The sequence below is a fragment of the Natrix helvetica genome (assembly GCF_964273705.1).
Source record: "Natrix helvetica genome assembly, chromosome: 4".
Taxonomy (NCBI): Eukaryota; Metazoa; Chordata; class Lepidosauria; order Squamata; family Natricidae; genus Natrix; species Natrix helvetica.
In genome coordinates this window covers 166,937,860-166,957,556 of record NC_138550.1, presented here as the reverse complement: position 1 = coordinate 166,957,556, position 19,697 = coordinate 166,937,860, and the positions used below count along the sequence as shown (strand labels likewise).

Sequence of the window (19,697 nt, the reverse complement as noted above, 5' to 3'; positions counted from 1 at the left end):
CCAAAAACAACCAAACCGAATTTATAGGACAATACATTTAAAAAATGAGTTAAAATTAACAGGCCAGGCCGGCTTGCTGGAAAAGCCAACTTTTTAGGGCGTGTCGGAAGGACCGGAGATCAGGGATTATGCGAAGCTCCGGGGGCAGCTCATTCCAGAGGGAATGTTCCTGTAGTTTTTCAGCCCGTAAAAATTTTCTCAATCATTTTATATTTAATCCCCATCCCCCTTATACACATATGAAATAGGAAGGTGTCAGCTGGGTCTTTCTCATATGCTTTCTTCTTATTTCAGACTTAAGCCAAGGTTTTGCATGGGGGGGTGCACATTGCATTTTGGGTGTGCATGCTTTCGGCACACAATGACAAAAAGTTTAGCCATCACTGCTACATGCATTTCAAAAGGCACCTGAGGGTAGAACAAGAAGCAATGGGTGGAAACTAATCAAGGAGAGAAGCAACTTAGAACTGAGGAGAAACTTCCTGACAGTTAGAACAATTAATCACTGGAACAGCTTGCCTCCAGAAGTTCTGAATGCTCCAACAATGGACGTTTTTAAGAAGATGTTGGATAACCCTTTGTCTGAAGTGGTGTAAGGTCTCCTGCCTAGGCAGGGGGTTGGACTAGAAGACCTCCAAGGTCCCTTCCAACTCTGCTATTGTATTGTATTGTATTGTAAAACTGTTTTTCAATTTTCTCAGTGACATCTCTTTGTTTGCAGGACAGCAGCAAGTTTCCTTTGCAAGAAATCCTCGATCGTTTAGGTGTCGTGCTTTTTGTTTTTTCTGCACCGCTGCCAGCTCTCCGAAATCTTGTTTGAATTTGCACACGTGCGTTTGGGATCGTAGATCTTTCCTGGTGTCGTTTCACCCTTATTAGGCACTTCAGCAGTTTTATGTAAGTATTACAGCTGTCCCAGAGCTTAGCTTGACAAGAGGATGTTTACAATCCGTGTGACAACAAAGCGCCTTTGGACTGAATGCCTTTTATTTCGCAGAAGGTGTCAAGATGCATTTTTGTGGCTTTTGGGGGGGGGGGTTGGTTTTGTTTTTCTCCAGCTGGGACTCTGGATCTCCTTAAGGACTCAGCCGAAAGCTGTTTGCATGTTGTATGCCTAGTTTAATGTTGTGCAGAAGGGGGAGCGTGGAAAATGTTTGTAGGAGTTAAAAATATACATCCATTGGGAGGGAGGGCTAGAGTGGGCCGTTTCTCCTTTAATTGTCATCTTTAGTTGCTCTGGCTCCCTCTAGTGTCCAATTCAAATTCCCGTCTTATCTTATTTTCTGTCAAAAAATCCAAACAACAGCATTTTCCCATGGGAAGGATTCCCACAGTCAATTTCAAAATTTTATCTCAAATCTATCTGGATCTCTACTCTGAGACAAGATGGTGCCACCATAGGAGAACTGATTCAGGGGCATGGCAGGCCTGGGTCGCTATCAGTTCCAGCGACCCAGGCTGCCAGGTTTCTACCTATTCGGCTGAACCGGTCTGAACCGGTAGGAACCCACCTAACCCCCCCTCTCCCTCCCTCCCTCCCTCTCCCTCTCCCTCTCTCTCTCACACACACGCTTAAATGTCTCTTAACTTAAAACTAAAACTTCTATTGAAAACTTTTTTTTAAAGTATTACACAGAATTTGCCTGCTGCCTCTTATCAACTCTATGTGTGCCATAGGTTCGCCATCACAGTTTTAGGATCATGTGTAACAGCCTATGACAAGTTTGTCAGTGACAACGACTCGGAGGGTCGTTTTGAGTGCTCCGAAGGCTTCAGGGAAGCCTCCAGACGGTCCCTGAAGCCTCCGGAGGGCCTCCGGGGGGAGGAGGCTCTTTTCACCCTCCCCAGGCTCCCATAAAGTCTCTAGAGCCTAGGGATGGCGAAAAAAGCATGTAAAAATGGGGGTCGCGCCTGTAGTGCACCCATGCGCACTGGGGGGGGTCGCGCATTGCATTATGGGTGCAGCACGTCTGCACACGACCCCCCTGCGCTCCCCCCACTTATGGCATGTGAGCCAAAAAAGGTTCGCCATCGCTGGCCTATGAGAATCACTTTGCGGGAGAGGCGGAGTCTCCTTTCCTGTCTCCCAGGGTTATTTGCACAGACCCTTCAGTGAATATCAGGTGTCAGGACAGAGCAGGTGAGAAAGAGATCTGCATTTATCGCTGTTGATATCACAGTGGAATGTCGTTATCCTCGTGGGAAATGTCATTCAATCCAACCACCTTGGCCTGCAGAGCCCTGGTGGCATAGTGATTAGGATGCAGTATTGCAGGCTAACTCTGCCCACTGCCAGGAGTTCAATCCTGACTGGTTCAAGGTTGACTTAGAATAACAAGAGTTGGAAGCAGGGGTGGGTTCACAGTATTAAACAGTGGTTTTCCAAGGCCAAAGCCCCAGGCTTCCACATACATCACGTCAACAAGTTCTCTTTGTTGTGGGAACCATCTGCCTTCTTCTTCACACCTGTTAAGACGTCCTTGAAAAGTTTCCAGACTCTCGCGAGCTTCAGTGGAACTGGAGAAGTTTCGTTTGGCCAAACTCACCCGTTCGTAATCAACACCTCCCCTCTTACTTACAGTATCCTTACTCTAAGGATACGTTGAAGCGAAGAGGAAAGTAGCTGCCAATGATTCACTCTTGACCCCCACAGAATCTCCAAGACTTGGACAGGATTGAATAGTTATCATCATCATCAACATCCTGCTGGACACCTATCTCGAGTGTCCTCTGCCAAGACTGAACTTTTAATTTAAATAAGCATTCATTACAACGACTTTGAGGGCTGTGAAGGATTTACAAGCACAGTGCAAGACAACTTGAGCTGTCTGAGTCTAACCCTAATAAAATGTATTTATAAGTTTTGTAATGTGCACTCAGATAAATACCGGCGCACTGAGCCAAATTGGCTTCGTCGTATCAGAAGCTTTTCCTCCAGTGAACTCAATTTCATTCTGGGCTGCATCAGGTTGACCTTGTTCTGACCGAGGCTTCCCAAGAGCCTGAAGCAAACTCCTTGTCCCAACGAAAAAAACCTTTTATTAATTTACTGTGAATTCTGCTCACTCACATCCAGCAAAGTCCTTCAAGGGAGGATTTACAGTCACAGACCTTCTCTGGCTTGGAGAGCAGCCAGGCCGATATCTGCAAAACGTGGCAAGGAGCCTCGGAGAGTCACGAACCAATTAAGCGAACTAATTGCCTCCTGCAAACTCCACTCCCCTTTCGCTCCTCTTTTCTTTCCTCTGGGAGGGGCCATTCATCGTCCACCTGTGGCCTCACTCCCAAGTCGACCCTTGTTCTTTAGCTGTTTCTTTGGCTGGCAACTCTGTGCATGCGCACACTGGGAACAGGCTCCAGCTGTTCATCTGCCTCTCTGATGTCTGACTCCGAAGGAAGCTGATAACTGTCAGATGGCCCTGGCCCCCTCTCTGCCCCCGACACAGAGCCCTCATCAGAGCCTTTCCCAGACTCCAGGACTGGCCCATGTTCTTCCCCAACCTCCTCACTGTCTGAATTTGCTGCCAGCTCTACTGGCCACTGGCGGGCCACAAGAGACCTTGAGGGGCTAGGCAGGCATGGTGACTGGGTGGGTGTGGCCAACTGGGTGGGTGTGGTCAACAGGGTGGGCGTTGCCAACTTGACACCACTCCCAAAACTGCTGGCATGTTTCCTCTTCGCATTGGGTAGACCGGGCCAAACTCACACTGGCCTGATCTTTCCTCTTCACATTGGGTAGACTAAGACAGCCTTGCGGGCAGGATCCGACCCAGCCCACGGGCCTTGAGTTTGACACCCATGACGTAGACTTATAGACTGCTTCATAGTGCTTCTACAGCCCTCTCTAAGCAGTTTACAGAGTCAGCCTCTTTCCCCCAACAATAATACAATACGATACTATAGCAGAGTTGGAAGGGACCTTGGAGGTCTTCTAGTCCAACCGCCTGCCTAAGCAGGAAACCCTATACCGTTTCAGACAAATGGCTATCCAACATCTACTTAAAGACTTCCAGTGTTGGGGCATTCACAACTTCTGGAGGCAACTTCTGTTCCACTGATTAATTGTTCTAACTGTCAGGAAGTTTCTCCTCAGTTCTAAGTTGCTTCTCTCCTTGATTAGTTTCCACCCATTGCTTCTTGTTCTACCCTCAGGTGCCTTGGAGAATAGTTTGACTCCCTCTTCTTTGTGGCAGCCCCTGAGATATTGGAACACTGCTATCATGTCTCCCCTAGTCCTTCTTTCTCTTAAGCTAAACATACCCAGTTCCTGCAACCGTTCTTCATATGTTTTAGTCTCCAGTCCCCTAATCCTCTTTGTTGCTCTTCTCTGCGCTCTTTCTAGAGTCTCAGCATCTTTTCTACATCGTGGCGCCCAAAGCTTCTGTTTGTATGGACATTTTGAATCCAAGGCTCATTTTTGGACCATGAGCTCTGAGATATAGATAGTCCTCGAGTTGCAACAGTTTGTTTAGGGAGCGTTTGAAGTTGAAACAGCTCTAACAAAGTGACTTAATGCTTTTCACAGGTTGCAGCCTCCCCATGGTCGCATGAGCAAAATTCAGCTGCTTGGCAACTGGCTCATACTTATGACGGTTGCAGAGTCCCAGGGTCATGCGATCTCCTTTTGCGACCGTCTGACGAACAAATTCCATGGGGAAGCCAGTTTTGTTTAAGAACAGCGTTATTAACGACTGCAGGGATTCACTTAACAACCGTGGCAAGAAAGGTTGCAATATGGAGCACAATTAATTGACATCGGTCTTGCTTAGCAAGAGACATTTTGGGCTCAATTATTGTCATAAGTTGAGGACTACCTGTATTCTGACTGAAGAATCACAAAAAAAAAAAACCCTCAATCAATTAGAATAGAGCCGGAAGGGACCTTGGAGGTCTTCTAGTCCAGCCCCCTGCTCAAGCAGAAGACCCTATATCATTTCAGACTGTCCCATCTCTTCTTAAAAACCTCCAGCGATGAAGCACCCACAACATCTGGGGTCAAGCTGTTCCACTGGTTAATTGTCCTCCCTGTTAGGAAGTTTCTCATCAATTCCAGGTTGCTTCTCATCTTGATTAGTTTCCACCCATTGGTTCTTGTCCTGCCCTGTGGTACTTTAGAGAATCAGCTGGCCCAGTGGCGGGAGTCAAATAATTTAACAACTGGTTCTCTGCCCTAATGATTCCTTCCAACAACCAGTTCACCAAACTGCTCAGAAACTTAACAACCGGTTCTCCCAAAGTGGTGTGTACTGGCTGAATCCCACCACTGGGTTGACCCCCCCCCCCTTCTTAGTGGCAGCCACTCATCTAGGTCTTCTAGTCCATCCCCCTGCTCAAGTAGGAGACCCTACACCCGTGATAGCGAACCTATGGCATGTGTGCCACAGTTGGCATGCAGAGCCCTCTCTGTGGGCACATATGCTGTCACCAGCTGGTCTTCACAGGCACCAGAGCACCAGAAAAATGGTCTAAAAATGCCCATAAAATAGGTCGGTTTGGGGCCGTTTTCAGATCATTTTCCGGGCTGCTTTCTGGGCCATTTCTGGGCTATTTTTAAGTTGCATTTTGCCTGAAAACAGCCTGAAAATGGCCCTTAAAACAGCCTGAAATGGCCAGAGAAACAGCCTGAAATGGCCTGAAAAACAGCCTGAAAATGGTCATAAAAACAGCCTGATAATGGCCCTAAAAATAGCCTGATAATGGCTCTAAAACAGCCTGAAAACGGTCATAAAAACAGCCTGAAAATGGCCTGAAAAACAGCCTGAAAATGGTCATAAAAACAGCCTGAAAATGGCCCTTAAAAACAGCCTGATAATGGCTCTAAAACAGCCTGAAAACGATCATAAAAACAGCCTGAAAATGGCCTGAAAAACAGCCTGAAAATGGCCCTAAAACAGCCTGAAAATGCCCCTAAAAACAGCCTGAAATGGCCAAAAACAGGCATGTGTGGCTGGCCAGCTGGTCTTTGGATTTCCAGTCGTCTGGGGCATGTAAATGCACGCTTATGCACAAGCGTTCCAGTTTGGGCACTCAGTGCTGAAAAGGTTTGCCATCACTGCCTTTCAGGTAGGTGATTGTTCAGTCTTACCCTTGAAAACCTCTGGTGACGAAGTATCTACAACTTCTGAAGGCAAGCTGTGATGATGATTACCAAATAATTACCAAATAGTTAAATGATGTTCATAGTTTTCCGCAGGACCTCCCGATCTCCAAATACTGCAGAAGTTTTGTTTTCATTTCTCCAGTGGCCCACTTTAAACAAGTAGATGTTTTCAGAATTCAATGTCCCCTTTTAACCTTGCTGAGAAACGCCATTCCAGAGTGCTTTTCGTATGTTGCTACTGGGAAAGTTCACAGCTCTTCCAATGAACTGAGAAAACTGCCAGCCAAGGGAAGTTGTGAGGCTGTTAAGTACACATCCAGACCGAAGCCTTAACGTTGAAGCTTACAGAACACCCACTCACACAGACCAATATTTATATTTTGATTCCCACCACCCACTGGAGCACAAAATGGGAGTCATCTCAAAACCGTACTCCACTGAGCTGAAGGACTGCCTACCAGCAAAGATGGGAAAGAAAAAGAACGAAAACACATCAAGGAAGCCCTCAGAACATGTGGACATCCCACAACACCTGAGAACACTGGATATCATGTCTTGGTAAGAGAATAGAATAGAATAGAATAGAATAGAATAGAATAGAATAGAATAGAATAGAATAGAATAGAATAGAATAGAATAGAATAGAATAGAATAGAGAAGGGAAGAGAAGAGAAGAGAAGAGAAGAGAAGAGAAGAGAAGAGAAGAGAAGAGAAGAGAAGAGAAGAGAAGAGAAGAGAAGAGAAAATATGGAATGAAATGGGAGAGGAGAAGAAAAGAGAAGAGAAAATATGGAATGGAATGGGGGAGGAGAAGAGAAGAGAAGAGATATGGAATGGAATGGAATAGGAGAAGAGAGGAGGAGAGAAGAGAAGAGAAGAGATATGGAATGGAATGGAATGGAATAGGAGAAGAGGAGAAGAGAAGAGAAGAGAAGAGAAGAGAAGAGAAGAGAAGAGAAGAGAAGAGAAGAGAAGAGAAGAGAAGAGAAGAGAAGAGAGGTCTTGGAAGTCTTCTAGTGCAGAGATTGGCTGTCCAATCTCTTCTTTAAAACTTCCAGTGTTGGAGCATTCACAACTTCTGGAAGCAGGTTGTTCCATAGATTAATTGTTTTGACTGTCAGAAAAAGTTGTTGAGACCATAACTGTGAGAAATAGGTTTCTAGATATAGGTTTCTAAATATCTCCACACAGATATATCCCCCTTCAATCTTGATGCTGCCAGATCTTTCCGTTCCTCCTGGCCACAGCAGACGGCAGCTTCACGCGTTGCCCCAAAGCAAAATACCATATTTGGCCAAGCTCTGCCCCAGCTAAGCAAGAACTGGCCAAGAGGTTCCTGCAAGGAGGGAAAACGTTTAACCCTTCGTGTATAAATAATGGGACAAATTACCCGAGGAACATTTAAACATCGAGATGTTGCAAAATTAAACCAGGACAGACCAGAAGATTAGATCCGGCTATTAAGAGCAGGGCAGGACTAATAAATATCTAATAAAGGATTCGTTTCGAGCCACAAGAGATGCAGAAGGCTGAGACTGCAGAATTAAATGTGTGTTGGAATTATATTACTGAAAGTAAAAAATTCTTTAATTTCACCCCTTTTGTTCTGAGGATGTGTTCCTACGCTGCATTCACATGACGTGGTAAATTTGATTCATATAAACTTGGATGGGGAGTATTTCAGCTTTGGGTGTTATGGAAATCCAGCTTTGTCAAATTTGTGTTGAAAGTAGTTGTGTGCCGAAAGCGTGACAGCACATGCCCACACCTATAATGCAATGTGCATGTGACACACACTCTACGCGTTCTGCCCCCTGCGCATGCACAGATGCCCCACGCTCCCATGCCCCCCCGTGCTCCACCACCAGCCCCGCACATCAGGGGTGGGTTCCTGCCAGTTCTAACCTCTTCTATAGAAGAGGTTCCACAAATCTACAGTGCCGTTTAGAACCCGTTCCAGCTCCCTCCCCCCCGCCCGTCTGCACATCATGAAGATGAAGAGTGAGAGAAGGAATTCTGGGAGTTGAAGTCCACAAATCTTAAAGCTGTCAAGTTTGAACAGCCTTGGGGTTTTTTTTTTCCTAAAGGGTTAGGGGTGCAAGGGTCTTGTAACTTGACATCTTTGAGACTTGCACACTTCAATGCCAGAGTTCTTGAGCCAACATGACTGGAGAAGGAATTCTGGGAGTTGAAGTCCACAAGTCTTAAAGCTGTCAGGTTTAAACACCCCTGGGTTGTTGTTTTTTTCTAAAGGGTTAGGGGTGCAAGGGTCTTGTAACTTGACAGCTTTAAGACTTGTGTGCTTCAATGCCAGAGTTCCTGAGCCAACATTTTGGTTGCTAAGCAAGAGCGTTGTTAAGTGAGTTTCACCACATTTTACTCCCACCCGGTCACATGGCTGGCAAGCCACTCCCACAAAGCAGGCCACACCTACAGAAGAGGTTCTAAAAAATTTTGAAACCCACCACTGCCGAGCACGACACCCTGCCCCCACACCCCATTTTGGTCCTAGCAGGCCTCCCTGAAGCTTCCTGGGACCAAAAACAGGGGGGCCACCGTACCCCCCACGCTCCCCCTACCCTTGTGCATGAGTGTGTGACTCCCCCACCCCACTCCGCATGCATGCGCATCTCCTACATGCACCCCACCCATCGCGCATGCACAGCAGAGACCCGAAAATCGGCTGGCCAGTGTGCGTGGCGCTGGTGGAGCTGAGCTGGGACGACGGCTTGCCTGCCCGCAGAGAAGGTTCCACGTGGCACCTGTGGCATGCGTGCCATAGGTTTGCCATCACGGGGTTAGTGCATTTAACCAGGTTAATCACAAGGCATAAAAGCAGCTGCCCTCCTCCTTTCCCCATTCGCTCTGCCTGGGGTTTTCTCCTCCTCTGCAGCCAAAAATGGTTAGCAAGGCCTTTGCAACAGCTTGAAAAGCTGTCTTTACTACAAGTGGGCTGCAGGAAAAAGGCCACGAATCCATATTAGGCAATATGTGACAGCCCCTCGCAGGTCCAAAAGTTCTGGCGTGATTTTTTCTTTTCAAAGTGGGCTCGTGCACAGCTTTTTTCTTACTTTTTAACAACGGTTGTAAATCACTTGAGCTTTGTTTAAAAAAAGAGCTAAGCTCGGCTCTTCTACTGTAAAACAAGACAAGTGCAGTTTCAAAACATATTGATTTGAAGATGAAGAAGATTTACAGGAGGTCCTCGACTGAGCCTGAACTTTCCGTTGTTAGAGCGAGAGTCCGTTGTTAAACGAATGCTGCCCCTTTTGCAACCTTCCTTGCCACCGTTAAGTCAATCACTGCCATGGTTAAATTAGTAACACGGTTGTTAAGTGAACCTGGCTTCCACACTGACTTGACTTGTGGGACAGTCGCAAAAGGGAATCACATGACATTGGGGCCCTGCAACCGTCGTAAGTATGAGCCAGTTGCTAGGCATCTCAATTTTGATCAGGTGACCGTGGGGATGCTGCAGCAGTCGTAAGTGTGAAAAACGGTCATAAGTCACTTTTTTCAGTGCCGTTGCAACTTCATTCCAAAGGAATGGTCGTTAGGTCGAGGACTACCTCTACTGGAAGGACTGAGAACCTAGTTAAATGATGGCTTCCTACAAATCTGTTAACTAAGTTCCCCATTGTGCTATCTGTATTCCACGCTTTGGTTGTTCAAAGCATTAGCCGTAGTCCTTAGACTTATATACCGCTTCACAGTGCTTCACAGCCCTCTCTAGGCGGTTTACAGAGTCAGCTTATTGCCCCCAACAATCTGAGTCCTCATTTTACCGACCTCGGAAGGCTGGAAGGCTGAGTCAACCTTGAGTCTGGTGAGATTCGAACTGCTGGCAGTCGGCAGAATCAGCCTCCAATACTGCATTCTAACCACTGCACCACCAGGGCTCCTGGGTATTAGAGAGACTACGGTTTTAGGCAGAACGGTTGGTTTTCTCACTTAATGGCTGGTATTTTGGGGTAATACTATCCTGGCTTGGCTTCTCCAATGGAGAAGACAGGCTAGGCATTTAAAAGGCATTTAGCCCTTTTAAAAAAAAATCACCTCTATGAAATTCCAATTTATGTTGTTGTTGTTAATTGCGAAGTCGTGTCCGACCCATCGCGACCCCATGGACAAGGTTCCTCCAGGCCTTCCTGTCGTCCACCATCAAGATCTTGTTCAAGATCTTGCCCCCACACCCACAAGTCCATCACACAGTCCAATCTTCCATTGCCATGCTGGCAGCTTCCACCCATCCAGTTCCGGTCAGGTGCAGAGGTGCAGAGACAAAGGATGACCTTGGCTTTCTAGAAAGAATTTTGTTTTGGCTACATTTCATCTAACTCCGTACAATCCCCACTCCCATTTTCCCACAATAGAAAATGCATAGTAGAAGAATAGAAAGTATGGCAGTTCTGAGATCCACAAGAAAAGATGCCTGCAGGCCTGACAGATATTTGCAAATAAGGGTAGACACAGGAAGCTTTGGGTCCTAACCTCCTTGGGGTTATTAACCTCCATGTTATTCATGACCTCGAGATATCTTACCAAGATTACACTACTGAGCAGTGTAAAAACCGCCTGTCAACCTCTATCTTTGCTTGTTGTCTCGTAGGTACCATTAGCAGCATTGGCCATGGAGCCTTCCATCAACTCTACGACGTCCTCCAACAACAGTGATATGTTCAACAAGTTTGTCCACCTGGATGGAGAGCTATCGGAGAGATTTCATAACTTGTGGATTGTCCTGGTAGTGATCAATACCATCATCTTCCTCATGGGCGTGGTGTTGAACTCTGTAGCTCTCTATGTCTTCTGCTTCCGCACCAAAACGAAAACCACCTCGGTCATCTACACCATCAATCTTATTGTCACCGATCTGCTGGTGGGTTTCTCTTTGCCCGTCCGGATCATTGTCCACTACAGCGCCAAGGACTGCTACACCTGTGCCCTCGTCCACATTTTCACCTACTTTGTCAACATGTACTGTAGCATCCTCTTCTTGACTTGCATCTGCATTGACCGGTACTTGGCTATTGTCCAGGTAGAAGCTTCGCGCAAGTGGAGGAACCCCAACTACGCCAAGGGCATCTGTGCTTTCATCTGGACGTTCGCCACCGTCATCACCTTCTCCATCCTCATCATGGCCATGAAGTTCTCCCACTGCTGCATTGCCACGATTTTGCCCTTGATGGTCTGCGAGTACTTCTTCCCCCTGATTGTCCTCACGTTCTTCACGACCAGGATCATGTGCGCGCTCTCCAAGCCCACTCTCATGCACCAGAGTCGAGAGAGGCGGATGCGCGCCGTCCAGCTCCTCATCACGGTCCTCATCATCTTCATGATCTGCTTCACCCCCTTCCACGTGCGCCAGCTGGCCATTGCCATCAACCCGGCCATGTCCAACGACCTCAGCTTGGTGGTTTACCACGTGACGGTCACCTTGAGCAGCCTCAACAGTTGCATGGATCCCATTGTCTACTGCTTCGTCACCAACAACTTCCAGTCCACCATGAAAGGCATCTTCAGGAAGTCGGAGCTTGAGCAAACCAGCGGGGAAGTTATCAGCGTCAACAAAGGATCCGGATCGAACGCACTCATGGCGTTTGCCAACGCGATCGGGAACCCCATGGGGTTGTCTTTGCCCAACAACACCGCAAACTCCTAGACTTGAGTGGCCCACGAGGTCAGAGAGGATGTCTGCTCTTCCTTTGGGCTAAAACATTTTTTTCTCCCCCCTAAACATCGTAGCTGGGTTGCAGAATTTTTCAAGCTCTCCAATGACACACTCGAGTTTATTGATGGCATTGTCATCTGGGAAATTACTTGGATTACATTTGGCATTCCAGATACTGAAGAGTTTCCCCGATTCAGGATTTTACAGAGAAAGGAACGTGCCCAGCGCCGTATTTTGCTAGCATAGAATAACAAGAGTTGGGAGGGACCTTGGAGGACATCTAGTCCAGTCCCCTGCACAAGCAGGAGACCCTATGTCAGACAAGTGGCTGTCCAGTCTCTTCTTGAAAGCCTGCTGTGTTGAGGCACTTCTGAAGGAAGCCCTTCCACGGGTTGATTGTTCTCACGGTTAGGAAATTTCCACCTTGGTTCTAGGTTGCTTCTCTCCTTGATTAGTGTCCATCCACCGTTTCTCGTCTTACGTTTTGGTGCTTTGGAAAACAGTTTGACCCCTTCTTCTTTAGGGCAGCCCCTCATGTATTGGAATATTGCTATGATGAAACCTTGTTTTCACTAGAGTAGCCATGCCCAGTTCCTGCAATCGTTCTTGCTTTGTAAAGTGGTACTAATACTTCACGTGCTCTTGTGTCTATTTATGATGATCTGCTGGAAGACCAGGGAGAAAATGGATTTTATAGTGATTGTTCTTATACTTTGGACAAAAAAAAAAAGGGACGTAACAAAGCTTGACTTTTGAAATGAGAATAATTCAGGCCCACCGTCGCTCTGGTAAATGGGACCGGTCATTTGAAAGGACTTGACGGTCTAACCCCACTGAATGCCAAAAAGCATGACAGTAATAAAAGTAACACCTGCAGTTGTGATACACTGTACTTTGTGCTGTGAGAGAAATTTATTTCTCAGGAATGTTTTTGATTCCTGCAAAAAGGAAGCCGGGATGGACGTCTGAAATTAAACGCTGCATGGAGCTGAAAGTAAAATCCCAGCGGGCCGTTTCAATGCTTTAAAAAAAAAACAATGCCAACAAAGGGAGGGTAGTTTTCAGTAAATCTGTTTTTAACTTTCCTGACTTGCATCTAGAGTAGAGTAGAGTAGAGTAGAGTAGAGTAGAGTAGAGTAGAGTAGAGTAGAGTAGAGTAGAGTAGAGTAGAATAGAATAGAATAGAATAGAATAGAATAGAATAGAATAGAATAGAATAGAATAGAATAGAATAGAATAGAAAATAGACTAGACTAGACTAGAGAATAGAAAAGAATAGAATAGAATAGAGACTAGACTAGACTAGGGAATAGACTAGACTAGACTAGACTAGACTAGACTAGAATAGAATAGCATAGAATAGAATAGAATAGAGAATAGACTAGGATAGGATAGGATAGGATAGGATAGGATAGGATAGGATAGGGACTAGACTAGACTAGACTAGACTAGGGAATAGAATAGAATAGAATAGAGAATAGACTAGAGTAGAATAGAGTAGAGTAGAATAGAATAGAATAGAATAGAATAGAATAGAATAGAATAGAATAGAATAGAATAGAATAGAATATAAGAATATATTAGAAAATAAAGAGTAGACTAGACTGGACTGGACTGGAATGGAATAGAATTAGAATAGAATAGAATAGAATAGAATAGAATAGAATAGAATAGAATAGAATAGAATAGAATAGAATAGAATAGAATAGAATAGAATAGAATAGAATAGAATAGAATAGAATAGAATAGAATAGAATAGAATAGAACCGTGATGGCGAACCTATGGCACGCGTGCCGCAAGTGGCACGCGGAGCCATTTGTCAGGGCACGCGAGGCGCTGCCTTGTCAGCTGAGTTCACCTTTTTAAAAGCTATTTTTCGCCTTCCCCAGGCTCCAGAGGCTTTATAGGAGCCTGGGGAGGGTGAAAAGAGCCCCCCGCCCCTCCGGAGTCTTCAGGGACCGTCCCTGAAGCCTTCGGAACGCTTAAAACCACCCTCCAAGCAAACCGGGAGTGACTTCCGGGTTGCTCGGAGGGTCGTTTTAAGCGTTCCGAAGGCTTCAGGGACCGTCCGGAGGCTTCCCTGATGCCTTCGGAGTGCTTAAAACGACCCTCCGAGCAACCCGGAAGTCACTTCCGGTTTGCTCGGAGGGTGGTTTTAAGCGCTCTGAAGGCTTCAGGGAAGCCTCTGGACGGTCCCTGAAGCCTCCGGAGGGCCTCCGGGGGGTCGGGGGAGGCTCTTTTCGCCCTCCCCAGGCTCCTATAAAGCCCCTGGAGCCTGGGGAGAGCAATATATATATATATATATATAAATGGGGAGGTCGCGCGTTGTGCGCGCATGCACACTGGGGGGGTCGCGCGTTGCATTATGGGTGCGGCACGCCCGCACTCGACCCCCCTGCGTTCCCCCCACTTGTGGCATGCGAGCCAAAAAAGGTTCGCCATCACTGGAATAGAATATGAGAATATATTAGAAAATAAAGACTAGACTAGACTGGGATGGAATGGAATGGAGTAGAATAGAATAGAATAGAATAGAATAGAATAGAATAGAATAGAATAGAATAGAATAGAATAGAATAGAATAGGAGAGTATATTAGAAAATAAAGAGTAGACTAGACTAGGCTGGGATGGAATGGAATGGAATAGAATAGAATAGAATAGAATAGAATAGAATAGAATAGAATAGAATAGAATAGAATAGAATAGAATAGAATAGAATAGAATAGAATAGAATAGAATAGAATAGAATAGAAGAGTATATTAGAAAATAAAGAGTAGACTAGACTAGGCTGGGATGGAATGGAATGGAGTAGAATAGAATAGCGTTGGAAGGGACCTTGGAGGTCTTCTAGTCCAACTCCCTGTTCAAGCAGGAGACCCTACGTCATCACGGCCCTATACTATTTCAAACAAGTGACTGTCCAGTGTCTTCTTAAAAACCTCCAGTGATGAAGCACCCACAAAATCTGAAGGGGCTTGGGGGGGGGGTTTCCACGAGCCGGAGTGGTGCAAGAACTAACAAAAAAAATGAAATCCAGACACATTGTGCGAAAGAAGATCTATTTATTCCCAAGAACAAAGAGATTTGTTTTGGGGTAGGGGAGAGAGCAAAGAAAATGGGGCCCAGAGGCTTGGTTTTATGGGGAGGCTGGTCCCTTGGTGTGGATTTGGAAGGTGTGGTTTGTGTCCTTCCCAGGGGTGGGAAATTCAAAAATTTCAGCAACGGGTTCTCTGCCCAGTTGCTGGGTGGGCGTAGCCATGGTGGGCATGGCCTAGTCTGCCTCCTGCACCGGGGGGGGGGGCATTTTCACCTTTCCCAGGCTCCGGAGGCTTTCCTCGAGCCTCTGGGAGGGCAAAAACTGCTTCCCCAGGCTCCAGACACCTCCGAAGGCCAGAAACGGGCCCATTTCCAGCCTTCCGGAACTTCTGGAAGACCCACTTTTCCCCATCCCCAAGCCTCCGCACAGGCCCTTCACTTACCTTGCATCCAAAACAGGCTGCATGGGGACTCCTGGGAAGGGAGAGGCAGGATGGGTGGTGCCAGCCTGGGGTGGGATTTGGAGGTTCTCCGAACCGGGCATAGCATTAACTGAACCTGTAGCAGCCCACCCATGGTTCTTTCCAGTGACGTGCAGTCAGGGGAGGCAGGGGAGGCGGAGCCTCACCACTCTCGTCATGAAAATAAAAAAGAATTACTCCAGGAAGCCGTGAAAGTGGCTGGGAGAGGCGCGCGGCTTGGTTTAGCCTCCCTGGACATCTCAGCAGCAGCCCCAAGTGTGCCGATCTCGCCATTTTTTATATCGGGCGAGCCCAGGATCCTTGCAAGGGGAATGGGACGTGTGCAGGAGGCTCCTCAGCTCCAGCCTCAATCAGCGCAGCCGCGGTCCCCTTCATCTTGCCTCAGGAAGGAGGGGAATGGGACCACGTGTGCAGGGGAAGGGGATCGCGGCTCTGCTAATCTGAGGCTGTGTGCTGAGGAGCCTCCTGCACACATGGTCCCATTTCCCTTGCAAGGATCACAGGCTCGCTCAATGCAAAAAATGCCTAGGTACCATGTTTCCCCGAAAATAAACCTGTCCTGCGCTCACTGACCTAGCGTTATCCCGAAAGCACCAAGTTACAGGAGCCGGGGGTGGGGGGAGTGCTCACGTTGCTTGCCGCCTTCAATATACCGCTAGGTTGGGGAGTGGCGTTCTGTCCGGCCAGAGGGGAGAGTTGCCGGGCGGCTGCTCTCTTGTGAACTGGCTCCCGAAGAGCCGGGCACAGCCTCAGGGGCGAAGCAGCCATGAGGTAACTATGCTCACGAGCAGCCGCCCGGAAAATCCCCTCTCTAGCCGGGAAAAGCGCCATTCACTGACCTGAGCAGCCGCCCGGCAAATCCCCTCTCCAGCCGGGAAAAGCGCCATTCACCAAGCCCTTGCGCAGCTCTCCCAGGCGACCGCCGCTGGCTGCTGCTGCCCGCCGCCGCCCGCCGCCCCGCCGCTCTGCTCCGTGCTTAACTTCCAAACTCCAAAACTTCCAGCATCGCCCGCTCTAGGAGTGCTCTCTCTGTCCAGCAGCCGGCCCACCATAGAGAGCACTCCTAGAGCGGCCGATGCTGGAAGTTTTGGAGTTTGTAAGTTATGCACGGAGCGGAGCGGGGCGGGGCGGCGGCGGGCAGCAGCAGCGGTCGCCTGGGAGAGCTGCGCAAGGGCTTGGTGAATGGCGCTTTTCCCGGCTGGAGAGGGGATTTGCGGGGCGGCTGCTGAGGTCAGTGAATGGCGCTTTTCCCGGCTGGAGAGGGGATTTGCGGGGCGGCTGCTGAGGTCAGTGAATGGCGCTTTTCCCGGCTGGAGAGGGGATTTGCGGGGCGGCTGCTGAGGTCAGTGAATGGCGCTTTTCCCGGCTGGAGAGGGGATTTGCGGGGCGGCTGCTGAGGTCAGTGAATGGCGCTTTTCCCGGCTGGAGAGGGGATTTGCGGGGCGGCTGCTGAGGTCAGTGAATGGCGCTTTTCCCGGCTGGAGAGGGGATTTGCGGGGCGGCTGCTGAGGTCAGTGAATGGCGCTTTTCCCGGCTGGAGAGGGGATTTGCAGGGCGGCTGCTGAGGTCAGTGAATGGCGCTTTTCCCGGCTGGAGAGGGGATTTGCGGGGCGGCTGCTGAGGTCAGTGAATGGCGCTTTTCCCGGCTGGAGAGTTTCCCGGCAACTCTCCCCTCTGGCCGGACAGAACGCCACTCCCCAACCTAGCGGTATACCGAAGGCGGCAAGCAACGTGAGCGCTCCCCCCACCCCCGGCTCCTGTAACTTGGCGCTTTCGGGATAACGCTAGGTCAGTGAGCGCAGGACAGGTTGTATTTTCGGGAAAACACGGTACCCAGGCATTTTTTGCATTGGGCGAGCCCGGGATCCTTGCAAGGGGAATGGGACCACGTGTGCAGGCGGCTCCTCAGCGCACAGCCTCAGATTAGCAGAGCCGCAATCCCCTTCCCCTGCACACGTGGTCCCATTCCCCTCCTTCCTGAGGCAAGATGAAGGGGACCGCGGCTGCGCTGATTGAGGCTGGAGCTGAAGAAATTTCTCCGTTTGGGCTGCGCCCCTGCGATCGGAGCAACCACGTGGTTTGATGACGTCACCAGCCTCACCAGTCATAAACGTCACCGCACGTCACTGGTTCTTTCTGCTTAGATGTGCAGATTGAAATGCTCCAGTCCTGGGCTTTGATCCCAAGGTGTGTTTAAAATCTGGAAAGGAAGATCACCTTTAGATATGTGGATTCTTCCCTAGGGGAGGGGATTTATTTTGAGGGCATCTGGCACCTTCCTTTGTCCTGAAGGGATTTCTGCCTCTCCGTGGAGCCCGTGAGATGTTAAAAGGTTTTCTGATCCAGCCTTCACACCAGGGGTGAAATTCAGCAGGTTCTGACCGGTTCGGGAGAACTGATAGTGGAAATTTTGAGTAGTTCGGAGAACCGGCAAATACCACCTCTGGCTGGCCCCGCCCCATCTATTCTCTGCCTCCGAGTCCCAGGTGATCTGGAGGGAATAGGGATTTTGCAGTATCCGTCTCCTGTGATGCCCACAAAGCCACCCCCACAAAGCCATGCCCACTGGACCAGTAGTAATAAATTTTGAATTTCACCATTTCACCATTATTACCATTGTGATAAAATGTTTACTCGCAAGTAAAACAAACCCCTTTTTATAACAGGGCAGTCACAATCTTTTGTTCGCAGGGATAAAGAAAAAAGCAAACGTAATTACCATGCCTTCCTGGAAAAAAAAGACCTACCCCAAAAGTAAGTCCTACCTTGATTTTTACACTACCCCCAAAAAAGCCCTAATTAAGACCCCGCCCACTCCAGGGTGCATAGGTAAAAATGAAGCTAGGGGGGGGGAATGGGGTGATGGTGGAACTGCCCTACTTCTTAGCTTCGGACAGTCGCAGCCAGGCCTCGCGCACCCCGACACCTGCCTTGCCGGCCCATTTCTTCAAAGCTTTCCTGAAGGCCTCTGACAGCGAAAAGGACACCAGGGGCGACACACACAAGTGAGAAGAGTCAGTGGAAGACAGGACATACACACATCAAAATTAAGACCTGGTATCTTTTTGGGTGGCAAAACAAAAATGTAAGACCAGGTCTTATTTTCCGGGAAACACGGGAGCCTCAGTGGTGGGTTGCCAATTTTTTTACTACCGGTTCGGGCACGCACATGCGCGCACAATGCTTCTGCGCATGCACAGAAGCATCCGGGCAGGTGGGCGGAGCCTCTCACTGCCACTACTACCAGTTCGCCTGACCCGGCCCGAAGTGGGAGCAACCCACCTCTGGGTTTGCGCCAACAAACCTGGGTTTATCCAAGAAATCCGAATTGCTTGTATACTAGAAACAAATGGTTGTCTGCAACAACTGGCCACCCCCAAAATCCTACTATTTACTTCCCAGCCAAGGAGGGTCTGCCTATTGTCTGTGTCTGCCTCTCCCTGAGAGCTGGCTTATTGACTTCCGCTGCTCTCCTCTCCTCTCTGCACACACACACACATCTTGAACGGGCCCCCATCTGTTCCTCCCCCTCACTCAGCTCAGGCCCTGAAGAAAGCTGCCTCTCCACCTGGGGGAGAACCAGAGGTAGGTTCCTACTGGTTCGGACCGGTTCAACCGAACCAGTAGTGGTTTGGCGGCCTGGGTCACTGAAACTGGCAACAACCCAGGCCTGCCACGCCCCCAACTGGTTCTCCTACAGAGCCGCCATCTTGATTTTCGGTTCTGCCCATGCGCAGAACAATTGTAATTGCACAAATTTAATTTTTTTGGTTTTTTAAATCTTTTGCGCATGCATAGGCCTATTTTTGTGCAAACGTGCCCACGCGCAGCGAACCGGCAGTAATGCTGGGAGCAACCCTCCCCTGGGGAGGACGGAAGGCTCTTTCTTTGTTGCTGTTTCCTTATTATATTATTATCAATAGGGAATATTCCCTATTTCTTCCAAGGGCTCCGAAGTCTGCCCAGACTGTCCCTCCCCCCCCTCCTTCTCTGACTCTACCGCTAGCTCTGCTGGCAGCCAGAGTACCAGACCATCTTATCTGTCTCTTGAAAAACCTACATGCGGGTCAAGAAGCAACAGTGAGAACTGGACACGGAACCACTGATTGGTTCAAAATTGGGAAAGGAGTCCAGTAAAGCCATATACTGTCACCCTGCCTGTTTAACTTATATGCAGAGCACAACATGAGAAAGGGGGGGGGGCTAGGCGAATCAAAAGTTGGAATTAAGATTGCCGGGAGAAATATCAACAGCCTCAGATATGCAGATGATACCTCTCTAAAGACAGAAAGAGAAGAGGAATTAAAGAGCCTCTTGATGCGGGTGAAGGAGGAGAGTGCAAAAGTTGGCTTGAAACTCAACATTAAGAAAACTAAGATCATGGCATCCAGGCCTCTCAATTCCT

The 19,697-nt window shown here is 48.4% G+C and overlaps 1 protein-coding gene across 2 annotated transcripts in view; it reads left to right on the top strand.

Annotated features, from left to right (window-relative positions):
* GPR20 (G protein-coupled receptor 20) overlaps positions 1 to 12,706 on the top strand; it is a 44,663-nt gene extending 31,957 nt beyond the window's left edge. For both annotated transcript variants that reach the window (XM_081951104.1, XM_081951105.1), the window contains exons 2-3: positions 722 to 897; positions 10,710 to 12,706. In XM_081951104.1, the coding sequence (XP_081807230.1) occupies positions 10,731 to 11,762 (1,032 nt within the window). In that variant the 5' untranslated portion in view covers positions 722 to 897; positions 10,710 to 10,730 and the 3' untranslated portion in view covers positions 11,763 to 12,706. The remainder of the gene's footprint in view (positions 1 to 721; positions 898 to 10,709) is intronic.
* Positions 12,707 to 19,697: the final 6,991 nt, after the last annotated feature.